This window comes from Sorex fumeus, unplaced genomic scaffold, assembly GCF_029834395.1.
Source record: "Sorex fumeus unplaced genomic scaffold, SorFum_2.1 ptg000232l, whole genome shotgun sequence".
Classification (NCBI taxonomy): Eukaryota; Metazoa; Chordata; class Mammalia; order Eulipotyphla; family Soricidae; genus Sorex; species Sorex fumeus.
Window position 1 is genome coordinate 399,537 of NW_026606289.1, and position 14,653 is coordinate 414,189.

The 14,653-nt window shown below is 58.7% G+C and overlaps 1 protein-coding gene across 1 annotated transcript in view; it reads right to left on the reverse strand.

Annotated features, from left to right (window-relative positions):
- Positions 1–549: 549 nt before the first annotated feature.
- Positions 550–14,653, reverse strand: part of OPN1LW (opsin 1, long wave sensitive) — a 37,776-nt gene continuing 23,672 nt past the window's right edge. The window contains exons 3-9 of the mRNA XM_056108736.1: positions 9,336–9,385; positions 8,680–8,733; positions 6,047–6,343; positions 4,303–4,471; positions 2,922–3,087; positions 1,915–2,154; positions 550–743 (exon numbers count right to left, since the gene is read on the reverse strand). Coding sequence (XP_055964711.1) covers positions 633–743; positions 1,915–2,154; positions 2,922–3,087; positions 4,303–4,471; positions 6,047–6,343; positions 8,680–8,733; positions 9,336–9,385 — 1,087 coding nt within the window. The 3' untranslated portion in view covers positions 550–632. The remainder of the gene's footprint in view (positions 744–1,914; positions 2,155–2,921; positions 3,088–4,302; positions 4,472–6,046; positions 6,344–8,679; positions 8,734–9,335; positions 9,386–14,653) is intronic.

The following is a 14,653-nucleotide window of genomic DNA, read 5'->3' on the forward strand; positions in this document are numbered from 1 at the left end:
AGGAGGAGACACTGCCGCAAGTCTCCAGGCATCTGAGAGACACCAGGGAACCATTACGAGCTGGGCTGGTGAGTGTGGTGAGAAGGGCTCCCTCCTGGGAAAATTGGTACCCGGAGTCCCTATCCTTGGTCAGCTCTTGTCCACCCCCCGCAGTGCCTTTAGCCCCCTCTGACCCCAACCAGCACTGGGGTTTGTTTCCACAGGAGGCCGAGACTTCGCAGAGCCACTTGAGCAAACTGCAAAGCAAGTGCTCATCCCTGCGTGCTGAGGCTGGTGCTCACATTCTCTGCGGGTGTCTCTTTCCAGCAGCTGAGCCCGCACCTGTGCGCCTGCTGGCACTCGGGGTTCTGGAGACTCTTCTCTAGGGACCCCAGGGCTCTGCCGAGCAGGCATCAGCCCACGGCAGCACAGCTCCTCCCGTGGGGCCTGCAGAGCAAAGTCTCGGCCCTGAAGCCCCTGAACTCAGGGACAAAAGAGCAGCTCAAGCCCCCAAACTCTGTGGCCACCTCGCAGACGTGCTGGATCCTTGCCATTTCTTTTGAGGGGTGGAGAAGGACAGGTGGGGCAGGGTGGGCGCTGCGGGGGCTCAGGGGCTGGTAGGTGGCTGACCCTGTGGTGTGGAGTTGCGGGGCTCAGGCAGGTGAGACAGAGGAGACGGATGTGGCCTCCGATTTGGAGACGCTGGAGAGCTCTGAGCCATCATCCACCTTCTTCCCAAAAAGCTGCAAGATGCAGTTCCGAAACTGGAGGAACAGGACAGGAGATGAGTTGGCGGGTGGGGGAGGGGCTGGGAGCTGGGCAGGGCAGTGTGGTGGGGAGGCGGGGTAGACCCCTCCTGACTAGTTCGGCCTTCCCGAGCTGTGGGCAAGTGGGGCCCGAGCCGAGCTGTGTGCGAGGGAAGGGAGTCTGCGAAGATGCAGGGAGCGCATGGTGGGAGCTGACAGCAGGGGGCATGAGTGACTTTCGGTGGAATGGTACTGGCAGCCGGCAGCACCCCCCTCTGCCAGACCTGGGAGCAAGGGTCCCATTCTCCCTTGGTCTCTGATTCAAGCCCCCCAGCAGCAGGGGGTTGGTTTATAAGACAGCCCAGGGAACTAACACAGTGAGCACAGAAACGAGAGCCGAGAGCCCATGCCTGGTTTCCCGACGGAAGCGAGCCCGAGGCTTTGGGCTGCGGAGGTGCCTGCTGTTTTCGGGCTTCTGTGCACTTGGGGGCCAGTGGTCTAGCTCCCCGTACAACCCTTCACCTAGAACGTACTTGGTCCCAAGCGCACCCACTCTTTACAGCTTGACCCCCACTCCATGGCGAGCACCAGGGGCACTCCCCCACTGCCTATAGCTCCCGCCATCCACAGTGCCCCCCCAAACAAGAACGTGATTGTTGTCATCCATAACCCCAAAAAACGGGAAGTGGGGGCGCCAAAGGGCTGCTGACAAGGTTGCGGCCACATTCCTTCCAAGGGATCCCCTGACCCTTGGAAGTGCATATTTCCCTGGAGCTCCTTCCAGAAAATTCTCTCCGAATGTTCCAGGAAGAGAGATCAGTGTGCATCTCCCCTTGGGGGTTGGGCTAGATGGCAAGCGCCTCTGGGGTAGGGGAATAGCCTTGATCGTGGCGCGGTGGGGAAGTTAAGGCAAGTCAAGGTGCAAGGGGACATGCAGGCTGCATCTGCTCTGATCTCGGGTCTCTGCTGGGGCCCGGCATAGCGGCTCATGACAGCTGCCCTCCAACTGCTGCAGCTGATGGAGACACTGGTGGGCCCTCGAGAGGGGAGCCCCAGCCTGACTCTGTTCCCGAGAGGATGCACGAAGGGTCGGCTACAGAGTGTCCCTGCCCACCACCTCAGGCAGAGGCCACCATGGGGCTCTGCCAGGCCAGTTTCTAGTCGGCCCAATCAAGGCGGGGAATCTTACCTGCCGGTTCATGAAGACATAGATGATGGGGTTGTAGATGGTGGCACTTTTGGCAAAGTAGGCTGGCAGGGCGGCCACCAGAGGGTGGAAGGCATAGCCAGGGTGGGCGGCGGCGAAGCAGGCGAAGAAGGTGTAGGGCCCCCAGCACAAGCAGTAGGCCAGGACCATCACAAGCACCATGCGCGTCACCTCCTTCTCCGCCTTCTGGGTGGACTCGGATTCCTTTTGCTGCTTGGCCACCTGGGGGAGATGAAGAGCCATTTCTGGGGCCCTGGGGAGGCTGCTCTGTGCGGATCGCGAGGGCCGGGGAGGGCCCATCCTGGAGAGAAGGGCCTGGCTCAGGACCCCAGCCAGGCAGAAGTCTGCCGCCCTGTGCGTTTGGGTGGGACATGTGGGCTCACAGGTGGCACACAGCTGCTGGGGTATCACAGGCGCTTATGCCTGGTGGGCCCCGTGTGAGTTTAGGAAGGCGCCCAGGATGCTGTTCCCTGCCTGGCCTGGCCCCGTGGCAGAGCACGTTGTCTGCGCTGGGAGCCCGAAGTTGGTTCTTAACCTTGAGCCACGCCCAGCTGCAAGCCAGGAGGAAAGGGGGTTTATCTCAAGCCTTGGCCTCCTTTCTAGAAAGCTCTTTATGCGCGTGGTGATCCGATTGCTGCCAGCTGCCTGCAGCAAAGGCCCGTGATGGGACACACAGCTCCTTTGTGCTGAGCCCCTTGTAGGCGAACAGCCGAAGGGACAGTTCACAGCCAGCAGCCCATCCCACTCTCCCGGGCGTGAGGGCACCCAGTGGCCGGCCAGCCTGCAGGAAATAGGGTGCTGTGCACAGTAGTCTGATGGGGCACATACATGGAGTCCTCCTTGGTGTGCCCAGCCAGGTCTAAGGACCTGGTGCCCCCTAGAAACAGCATAAACTGCCTTGGAGGCCCCTCTGGAGGGTAGGGGCATGGGTCCAAGGAGTGGGATGCAGGGGCTCGCATTGGTTTGGCAGGTGAGGGCATGGGGCTTACTGCGCGGATGGCCAGCCACACTTGCAGGTAGCAGAACAGGATGACGCCGAGTGGGATGATGCAGCAAGTGATCATAAGGACAATCATGTAAGACTGCACCCCGGGGTACGAGTCGCCACTGAACACATCCGGGCCACATGAAGTCTTCAGGCCATGGGGCCAGTACCTGGGAAGAAGGGCCCACAGTCCATGCTGATCCTCGGTGGGGACGCCACGGAATGCCCAGCCCAGGTGCACTAAGGCATTATGAACCATTTTGGATGGAACCACAGGCATTTAGTACACTCACAAAATGTTTCCAGAATGTTCTATCACCCAAACTGAACTGCTCTTTACCAAGAGACAGTGAGGCGCCCAGTTGCTCTGTCTAAGATCTCTTTATGCCTGAGGTCAGCCAGACAGCAGTGACTTTCCCGGGGCTCACAGCCACATACCAGCGTATTTCTTCAGGCTCAGTTCTTGGGACTGAAGACGTAGTGCAGCAGGTAAAGTGCTTGCTTGCCTTGCACACCGTTGACTCGGGGTTGACCCCCCGGCACCCCATTATGGTCCCTTGAACCCCACCAAGAAGGATCCCAGAGCACAGAGCCAGGAGTAAGTCCTGAGCTCCACTGCTGTGGCCCAAGAAAAACAAAAATGTGGTTTCTTTAGACTTTACTAGCAGCACGGGTTTGATTTCTCTACCTATTTTCTTACCTCTAGATCCAGAGTTGAGGGAAAATGACAGGGGTTAAGGCACTGGCCTTGCACATGGCCAACCTGGGTTTGATCCCCGGCACCGCAGATAGTCTCCTGAGTAGTCAGGAGTAGTTCGGCAGCACTGCCGATTGTGACCCCAAAACAAAGAATTTCTGGGACAAAAGTGGCACCGACTGGGAAAAGCTGACAAGCTAGGAAGCAGGCAAGGCAGATGGACTTGCTGCGGGTGGACATGAGGGTCAGATGGGGCTGCCCCCAGCTCTGGCCTCCTCTGGCGGCATGTTCCCAGGTTAGGTAACACCTCGAGGCGGGCGTTGAGGGGTGTGGAGACAGGCCTTCCCTGGGCTGCTTTCCCAGAATGATGGATGTTTCCTGAGGAAAGATGCCGCTGAAACACTGTGAGAACTTAGTCATGGGCTTGCAGCAAACAGAGCCAAATGCAGCCTGGCCTGGACTCTGCGCCCAGCAGCTGAGCCACATCGTCATGAATTGGGTGCTGGGTCAGGGCTCAGAGGGTCTACAGTGCCCCAGAGTTCCACCACCCCAGCAGCCTCAGACTGTTCGGCGAGTTCCTGGGAGTGGACTTGGGGGCCAGGCTACACCCCAGCGCTCCTCACTAGCAGCACACAGGGAAGGGTTGCCCAGCGCTCACCCACAAGTTGAACGCTGGCAGCGGCCTTACCTGCTCCAACCAAAGATGGGTGGGGCCGTCCAGATAGCTGACCAGACCCAGGAAAAGGCGATGCCCACGATGGCCAACTTGGCATCGAACCTCACGCTGCCAAAGGGCTTGCACACCACCAGCCACCTCTCCCAGGAAATGATGGCCAGGGACCAGAGACCAGTGATACCTGGAGGACAAACAGGTGTCCCCTCGGCTCCTCCCTCCCACCAACCCTCCTTTTCCCGCAGTGTGTCCAGGGCAGGTGACTTGGCCACTTTCTTTTCCTCCCACCTGATTCTCAGGGGTCTCCCTTTGGGCTTGGCTTGGCTTAGGCCTTTTTGCCTACCCTGTTTCCCAGCGCCGACCCCCGCTGGTGTCCTCTCGCCTCCCCGTACTGTCGATCATCTTCCCACTGGGGTGGAACTCAAGGCCAGTGTGGCAGGGAGTTCCACTTCCGGAGACCGCCCGCACCCCCGTGGTCCCATACATGCCACACACCCCACGAGCAGGCAGGAGTCTGTGCCCCATGTGCCTCCCACCAGGCCGTGTATAGCTGTAGGATCTGGTAGCCACCCCCAGCCCACGGCCCCCCTCCAGCTGCTCCTGCGCTCTGGAACCCCAAAGGCCCATGCGCGGATATCAGGACGCTCATGGCCCCTGTGTATCTCCATGGCGACCAGGTGCCCCATCTCACTGTGCTCTGAAGTGCCTGCCAGGCCAGATGCCCCCCACAGACACCTTCAACAGCAGGGTTAGGGGGATGGTTGAAAGGGCAGGTGGGAGATCCCGGTTTCAAGGAATCCGGCACCTGAGAAAGTGTGTGGGCGAGGGGCTGGAGAGATAGGACGGTGGGGAGGGTCCTGGCACTATTGAGAGTGCTCGCTTCACTCGCTTCAAGCACCAAGCTGGGGGTAGCTACCAGGTGTGGCCCCCAGACCAGCGAAACCAGAACATACTCAATACTTTCAATACAAATATTTCCATGCAGGACACGGTCACCAGCAGAATGCAATATTTTACTGTGTCCGCTTCCTGGGATGGGGCCTCAGCTTCGGCAGCACCCACAGAGGTCCCCAGAGGTCTGAGGACGCCACTGACCTATGGCACCTGAAGACAAAGTGCTCTCTAGCAAGGCACCCTGACTAAAATATGCTCAGACAGCCACTGAGTGCCTGCAATCCAGGGCACCTGCAAGCCTCAGCTCCATGTCCAGTGGAGCCCGAGGGAGACGGACCCACAACGTCCAGCACCATGCCCAGTGGCCGTGAGCCACTGCCAAGGAGACCGAGAAGGCGTGAGCCTCAGGGGTCTGATGTCGGGTCTACACGAAGCCCTGCCTCTCTGTGTCCTTCCTGCCCTCTTCTGGGTGAGCCTCTGAGAGGCAGCTGGCACCCGCACATCACAGACGCATGCCACCCTGTGTCCGTGCTCCTGGGTACCTGACCCTCCTCGCACACTCCTGGGGTTCATATCCTATTAGGGTGGTCTCGTGGGGTTACTCCAGGGATAGGCCCCCGTAGACAGGACTTGGGACTGCAGCCTGCGCATCATGCACAGAACTGGCCCGTGGACAGAGGAAGTTAGTGGAGGGAGAGGAAGCTGCGCCTCCAGAGAGAACGCCGGGAGGCCTGGAGCCTCCTCTCCCGCCCAGGACCAGGTTCTCTCCCAAGGGGCTCTGCAGGTGCAGGCAGCTGACAACGGGGCTCTTGCTCAGCCAGAAAGCAGAATCCTCGGAGCACTGCCACCGGAGCACATGGCTTACCGCACAGGGAGACTGTGTAGCCCTCCAGCACGCACAGGGGGTGGCCCAGCACGAAGTAGCCGGAGACCTGGTTGACGACGCTGATAGTGCTGGCGATGAGGGTCTCTGCCAGGTCGGCCACAGCCAAGTTGACGAGGATCCAGTTGAGAGGGTGTCGCAGCTTCTTGAAGCGCATGGTGGCTGCCAACACCAGCCCATTGGTGAAGACGGAGGCAAACACCACGAAGATCATCCAGGCGCTGGTGACGTGGTACACCCAACGGGGAGCGATGTGGTAATTGGGGCCTTCAAAGGGGCCTGCGGGCAGAAGGGACAGAGCGGGACATTTGCCCACTCACAACCCCATGCTCCGAGCCTTTGCTGCTCCCCTCCCACGCGCCAGCATCCATCCCCACTCTTCCCTTCTGCATTGCCATTCTCCTTCCAGAAGGCCCAGCTGAGAGCCTCCTGGACCCCTGGGGGGCCCTGATGCCATGCCCATAGGCCCCCACCCCCTTCACTGCTGGCGTACCCCATCTTCCTCCCCAGGGATCGCTCCTTTCTCTCCCACGGCACAACGCATACTCAACGCATAATGAAGGAGTGACCGAATGAATGCACCATGGGTTGATCGTGTCCCCCGGAAGATATCAGTAACCCCCAAGGCCTGAAAATATGAACCTATTTGGAAGCAGGGTCCAAACGGGGGACTAATGTACAATTAGGCCTTTAGGCTGGGCTTTCACCCCATAAGACAGGGTGAGTAAAGGACTCGTGCCGAGTGAAGTCAGTCGGGAGGAGACAGACAGACACGGAATGGCTCACAGACACACAGCGACGGAGCAACCAAGAGCCCAAGGCCACAGATGGGAGAACTGAGCCACACAATGAGGGGGGGTCTAGAGGGAGGGAGTCTTGGGGTTCATGAGAGAGGGAGGGGTACACAGGTGATGGGTGTGGTGTCGGAATTATGTGCATGAGAAACCATGATTAATAGCATTGTGTAGCACAATAAAAAATTCAATACCGTTTAGAAAGGAAAAAAAGACAAGATTCCCTATAAAAAGGGGGATCTGTGACGCTCGGGATGTGGCTGAGGTGTTAAGGGACATGGAACTTGAGGAGTGGCCCCTGGCCCCTGAACAAGCTGCGGCCTCTACAGAAAGGGGTGGGTTTGGACCGAGACCTGTGCCACCTGGTTGGGGGAGGCACTGTTCTGTTGCTGGTAGCAGCCAGTGGACAAGGGGGGGCAGTGCCTCCTTGTCACACTGCGACCCCTTGATGAGCAGGATGCCAGCCGTAGCCTGCCACCCATGGCCAGCAGAAGTCAAAGCCAAACTCAGGTTCCCTCCGTCGGGGCTGGTCCTCACTTGCCCCATTGCAGGGAGCTCTGGGAAGCCCGAATTGCCGACAGCCTTTCCCAGGCCTCTGGAGGAGCAGCCAGACTGCTTCCCAGACAGGCCCCTGGGGGCGGGCCAGGGGTGCTCAGGGTGTGGAAGGCCCCAGAGGAGGGGCACGGCCAGCCGTTCCTGCCAAGTTGCAGCCGAGTTTCACCAGGCAGCAGAAGGGCCGCTCAGCCAAGCTGCAGGGTTGGAAGAAAGAGCAGGAGGGAGGAAGTGCGTGGGCCCAGGCAGAGACAAGACTTCCCGCACATACCTAGGTTTCTAGAGCTTCATCTGGAGCTCTGGAAACGTTTTATCACATAATTACAAAGTCACAGAAAAACGTCAGAAGCAAGAGCCCCAAAACAAATGAAAACAGCTGGATTCCGGGCACGGCACTTGGTGTGTCAGACACCGTGCTGCAGTGAGCAAGCGGGGTGGGGGCGGGGCTCAGGGCCACGGAGTCTGTGCTGAGCTGAGGTGACAGAGGACAAGTGACAGTCTCAGCAGTGGTGGCGAGCAGGGCGCGGGAGTCAGAGCCAATGTGTCACTGTTGTGAAATGGGGACCAGCCAAGGGAAGTCCTTCGCATGCGTACTGCACCCCCAGGGACGCCCATGTATAAAGGGGCCGGCACTACTTTCTCTAAGTAGCCCAGCGAGTGGGCGAGGATGGGGACAGAGACCATGACAAGTCCAGTGGGCTGCTAGCAGTGCTCGGGCTCCATGCGCGCGTCACAGAAGCACAGCTGGGAAGGGGTGGCAGAAGCAGGGCCCCTTCTCTAGGGCTGAAGAGGGTGTCTGCGAGCAAAGTAGTTGCCAAAATGCTGAGGGCGTCCTCACGGCCCACCCGCGGCCCGTTACGCTCTGCCCTCTGCTTTGGGAACAAACGCGCAAAGGGGGCCAAAGGAATTGGGGTAACCCACAAGGCCGGGTCCAGAGAGGGCCCCGTTGTGTGTCTACAGGCACGTTGGCGCTGTGGTTGCAGAGTGATCCTCGGGGCTTTCCACCAGAAGCCCAGAGACACCACTGCAGCGGGAAGCATGTGTCTCCTGACACCTCCCGCCCCCGAGCGCCCCAGCCTCCTGCCTGCGCCCCTGGCCTCCTCCTGAAGCATCACTCTGGCTCCCGGGGGCTGGGGGCAGTGCAACTCAACAGAGGGCAGATGAACAGTCTAGGATCGAAGGCACCACTCGCTCCCAAGAGGCCCCGTCGTTCTTCAGAAGGGGCCCCCACCTCATCAGGGGAGCCGCGCCGGGAGAGCGCGCCCTCACCTCGGGTGGCATTGCTGTTGGTGAAGGTGAAGATGCTGTGCTGGGTGCTGTCCTCTGGGCCTCGCTGCTGAGCCATGGCTGAGCGTGCCCGCGGCTGCGGCACCCGCTTTATACGGCCTACAGGCTCAGCCCGGGCTCCTTGCCCCCAAGGCTCCCCACCCTCCATCATCTCATCTCTTAATTGGGCCCCGACTTAGACGGTCCCTCTCCCTGCTGGCCTCTGGCTCCCGAGGCCTGCAAGGGCAGCTCAGGCGGATTTGCCGGGAGCTAGGCTTGGAGCCTTGGCCTGCGTACCGGCCCTTCCGCTGGCGGCCCAGTGGGGCCCATAGTCAGGATTTGTACATCAAGGTTGGGATGGGCGACGTGCCCCCTAGTCCCACCTGCTCCTGGGAGTCCCTAGAGGTGGCGGTCAGGAGGCGAGGCAGGTCCAGCGCCCGGACCCGCTTCAGTGGGTGCACAGGCTGGAGCAGTGACCTGGGAGGTGGCCCAGGGCATCCTGCTGTCTCCCTCATCCCGGTTCCCTGAGAGTTTCCTGCCCTGGCCAGTGTTCCGTCAGCCTTGTCTGTTTCTAGACTCAGGACCCCAGACCCCCTCCACCAGATCCCGCCTAGCGCCTTTGGGCACTGCCCTGGGGTTGGCCATCAGCTCAGTAGAGCCAGATCCGGGTCTGGGCCTCCCTTTTGGCCTCTGGGCCTGCCCGGGGAGGCTGGTCGAAGGCGCAGAGGGAAAGCCTTGATGACGGCTGACTGCTGGGAGCCCCAGCTTGGCACCTGTAGTCAGTGCCAGCCAGAGCCAAGGGGCCAGGCCCAGGGTCTGCTAGGAAGGGAAGCAACGCCAGGGGACAGCAGCTAGGCTGGCTACAGCAGGTGTCAGCCTAGAAGACAGAAATGTGTCATTCCCAAGCACAGATGAAGCCCTGGGGCAGAAGGAAGCGGGGCAGGCTCACAGTGAAAGGGACCCCGACCTGGGGTAGGAGTTCCCACCGGAAAACGGGGATACTCCTACCCAAGTCGCTGGCATGTGACCCCGCTGACACGAAGACAGCAGATGCATGGGGGCCCAGGACAGGAGGGAAGCGAGTGACTCTCAGGCACAGGGAACCCTTTGTGGGGGATAAAAAATTGTCTAAAATTAGATCGTCATGGTACAGCCGCTCTGGAAAACAGTTTGGCAATTCCTCAAAAAGAAGTAAAAATAGAATTAGCGGATGCGCCAGAATTCCACGGCCCAGGCTGAGCCGACGAGAAGCTCCATGGCCTCATGGCACGTGCGCACAGACACGGCGCTTGCCCTGAGGCCTGGACGCTGCAGCACTTCCGGCCTGGGCGTCCCTCCCAGCTCAGAGACACTAAGTCAGAGGTGCTGGATGGAAGGACCTGCCCTAGGCCCCGGCCACCCAGGCCCTCCTCAACACAGCACCCAAACGGGCTGCCATGTTGCGGGGAAGTCCTTGTGGACCTGAAGTGGGGGTGCAGGGGAGAAGGGCCCACCCTGGCGCAGAAGGACACCTGTGTCTCCCCCAAACTCTCGAGGAGGGAGGCGAGGTGCCAAAGGGGGAGGCAGGGGTCGCCGCCATCTGGACCTAATTGATGATTAGGGTTAACCGAAGATCAAGTCCTGTTTTAGCCGAAAGCAGATTACAGCAGAAAGCCCCACAGCACCTGAGAACACACGTGTGCTCCAGCTCCAGGCCCCCGACATGTGCAAGGGGACTGAAGGGGTGAGCGGAAAATGGGGGTGAAGAATAAGCAGCTGAGAAGGGAGGCGGGGGGCGGGGCCAGTGGTCCTCCTCCCTTCCCCACTCAGCCCCTGCCACCCGCCCTCGCCGCCAGGCTGGCCACGAGTGGTCAGCGTAGCTCTAATCCCGCGCCCGAGCCAAGGAGTGTGGGGGCCTCATTAGGGGCGCTGTGGCTGGCGTCCACCTTGACTGAACCTGCATCACACGTCCAAGAGGGCCTGAAGGAGCCAGAAGTCAGCACCCAGGCTCCGATGCTCTCTGACCCCCAAATCCCAAGTCCTGCTCCCCTCCCCCAGTTCCCCGCCCCCATCTCTGCATCTGCCGGCGATGGAGCCCGGATCACGCAGGATTTCTTCTTTCTCTCTGGCTTATCTTACTTAGCATAATGTCTTCAAGGATCATTCGTATCTCTGATTTTGTATTTGGAATCAATTTACATACATTGAATTTTAATTTTCATGTGGTCCGATGTGACTCATTTCCTCTTTGGTTTCAGACCTTCCTACCTTGTGGGAAAAGTCCCCCGCCCCGCCCCGCCAAGATCCCCCCTGAGACCCAGAAACAGTCACATACGTTATGTACACAAAGCCCAAGGCCAGAGTCAAGCGGTCCCAGTGCTGTCCCATCAGGTCTGAGTCATCACCCTTGGGACCTGGCACAGTTAGATTGTACCTCCCCAGCTGAGTGGCACCCCTTGTGCCAGCCTCCTCCCAGAGTGCCTCCCTCAGGGAGGTTGCCTGTGGGGAATGGGCTGGCCGCTCACAGCCGCCACTCTAGACCTGGGCCCTCGGGGACGCTAGACACAGCCCATCTGCCATGAGTAGGGTGCAGGAGGGGGAAGGGCAAAGAGGAGGTGAGAGGTGGGGGCGGCGGGGGAGGTCTGATTGCTGCTCCCTGTGGCACAGGGCAAGTCTTTCTAAGAATGGGAGGTGTGGGCTGGGCCTGCAGCTCACGGGCAGCCCCTTGCCTTCCATCCCCAGCCCTGCAAACGAAAGAAAACAGAGATTCACCCAGGGGCACAAGAGACAAGCCAGTGGGGAAGGCACTTGACTTGCACTTGGCCAGGTTTGATCCCCAGCCCCTCATACTGTCTCTCACCACCACCAGGAGGGATCCCTGAGCACAGAGTCAGAAGTGAGCCCCGAGCACTGCTGGGTGTGGTTCACAAAACAATCAACCAACCAACTAAACAAACAGATTTGCCCCAAAGATGTGAGTAAAGACTAAGAGGAGTGAGGGCAGGAGCCATGCAAACTTCTGGCGATGGTGTCCCAGGAGAGAGAGGCCAGCAGGTGCGAAGGTCCTGGGGCAAGAGCAGAAAGGGGACCAGAGAACCCACAACAGAAGGATCAAGTGGAGAGAAGGAAGAGGAGGCCCAGGAGGGGCTATGCTAGGCCGTAAGTCCTGACTTTGCACTGCGATCTCGAGCCCAAGGTGACAGGATGTGAAACGACTTCCTCTGGTTGCTGCTGAGTGCGGCAGAAGCCAGGTGGGTTTTGGAGTCAACAATCAAGAGCTAGAAAGTTTTACTGCAAAGGTTAAGATCTACATGGGTTTGGTTTTGTTTTGTTGTTTGTTTTTTGGGTCACACCCAGTGATGCACAGGGGTTGCTCCTGGCTCTGCACCCAGGAATTACTTCTGGTGGTGCTCGGGGGACCATATGGAATCAAGAGGATCGTTCGCGTGCAAGGCAAAGGCCCTACTTGCTGTGCTACCACTCCAACCCCTTGAATGGGTTTTTAATCCATCTTTCTGGGCCGGGATGACTCAAGTGTCAGAGCACATGTCTAGTATGTGCCAGGTTCTGGGCACCATGAGACTCCACAGCAGTACCGGGAGGGCCCCCTCCAACTCGATCTCCCGCTGCTGCTCGCTGTGGTAGCCATGCAATGACCAAAGAGGAGAAACCATTTTGTTTACAATATTCTGACATTTCGTTTAGGATCCAAAAAATGTATCTTCCAGTCATTTTTCTTCCTTTACCAGGCAAAAAATGTGTTTTATTTTCAAATATGATCCATAGTTCAGTCCAGTGCCAAGCCAAATCTTAAAGCTTTCCATTGTAATCTAATTGTTTTTGAAATCATTGCAAGTAAGGGCGACAGGGTGGGGGCGCAGCGTTTGTCCCTAAGAGGTTTCAGGAAAGTCAGTCTGCACAGCTGACGAGCCACTGTAGCATTCAGCTCCAGCGTGGCAGATCCCAGGGCCAGACAGGTAGTGTTGACAGTGGACAGTGTCCATGCGGGTCGCAGAAGAGCTCGAGAACTCTGAGCTGCACCACGCGAAGGGTGCCAACTACTTTGGGCCTTCCCGGGGACCATTGTGTCAGCACTGACTGGGATAGCTGGTGGTCGCTGAGCAGGCTGCAGTGTCCACGATCACGGGATTGTCCCTTCCCAAGAACTTCTGCATGCGCTTACCAGAGTTGGAGAGAAAGCCAACCCTCTGGGTGCTTGGGGCCGGAACGATATAGCAGGTAGGGCAGGTAGACCCAGGCTCGATCCCTGGCTCTCCTTATGGTCCTCCAAACCTGCCAGAAGTCATCCCCGACTACCGCCAGGTGTGGTCCAAAAGTTAAAAAAACAAAAAACCAAACCCAAAGCCCAGGAGTGTTCTGTGTTTGCCAAACTGCAAACAGGCCAACTATGCATTTGGCTGCTAGCTTGGAGCTGCTTGGGACCAGAGCCAGTCACCTTTTCGTAACCCCTGGGGTTTGTTGGGGCAGGGCCTGAGCAGGGAGGCCCAAGAACTAGCTGGAGCAACAAGTGTGAGGATAGTAGAGTGAGCAGGGCTCCCGACGACCTGTGCAGGCCTCGCTACCATCAGCACCGTTATTTTCCAACTAGCTTCCTTTGATTGGAGGGCTAAAGACACCTGGAGTCCGGCTAGAGGCTAGAGAGAGTGCTCAATGGCTGAGCACAAACTTTGCATGCAGGAAGCTTGGGTTGCATCCCTGGTACTATATGGTCCCCTGAGCTCCACAGGAGGGACCCCTGAGCCCAGCGCCAGGAGAAGCCATCAGGGACAGCAGTGAGAGAGGGGAAAGAAGGGTGACTGAGTGATAGTCCAGCAGGGAGGGCACTTGCCTTGCATGTGGCCAGCTCTGGTTCTATCCCTGGCATCCCAGATGGTCCCCCGAGTTGCACAGTCATGAGTAAACCCTGAGCACTGCGAGGTAGGGCCCCAATTTTTTTTAGAAAAAGGAAGAAAACTCCAGGGACTGGGAAGAGAGAGCAAAAACGCTTTCCTGCCCAGGCCTAGCGTTTGATCCTGGCTCTGCATGGTCCCCAGGCCCCCTGAGCATTGCTTGGAGGCTCCCTCCAGCTCGCAGCCCTGAACCAAAGTAGGTGAGCAGTGCCGCCCCGGGTTCTTGCTGTTTTCCAGCTGGGCCGTTGTTTTTAAATAAACGTGCGCGTCGCTGTGTTGAACGTGGGTTTCCCAGCCGGGTCGGTGGAAAGCCGGCTGAGGCGGTCTGTGGGGGCGGGGCAGAATGACTCAGGAGCCAGCTTGAGGGGGCTCCCGCAGGTCAGGTTTCTGACAAATCGAGCATCCAAACGAATTCGGGTGGGAACAACGTCTGTGTCAGCCTGACTTCAGGACGGTAAACAAAGCGTTCGGCTGTTGGCATCTGAACGACTTTGTTTTCCTTACTGCGCCCTTTGAGGGCGGGAAGGGACCACCGCTCGGCCGCGGCCTGACTCTCGAGCGCCCTCTTCTGGCACCGCTGGCGGCTCACGCAAACAAACAGGCTGGCGCTAGGTCGGGCTTCTGGGCCTCCCCGCCCAGAGCCCCAGCAAGATTAGACCAGCCTGAGGAGGTGGGACCCTACTGGTGCCTCCTGGATACCGGTGGGACCCTTTGTTTCTCCTAGGCCCCGGCCACCGTGGTAGCTCCACTCCGAGGAACATGCGGAAGGCTTCGCTTCTTTTTTTGAGGGGAGGGGTTTGGGCCGCACCCACCTGTGCTCAGGGCTGACTCCTGGCTCTGCGCTCAGGGATTACTCCTGTGCAGCTCATGGGAGCCCATGTGGTGCCAGCGATTGAATCTGGGTCACCGTTGTGTAAAGCAAGTACCCTACCCACTGCACTATCCCTCTAGCCCAAAGTGCTTCTGGAAATGGAAAACTTCAGAAGTTTTGCTGCCTTCCTACTCATATCTTAACAGAGATCTCATTTTCTTTTTCTCCTTTCAACTGTTCTCTAAACTGTTGTAAAAATACACATACAAATCGGGGA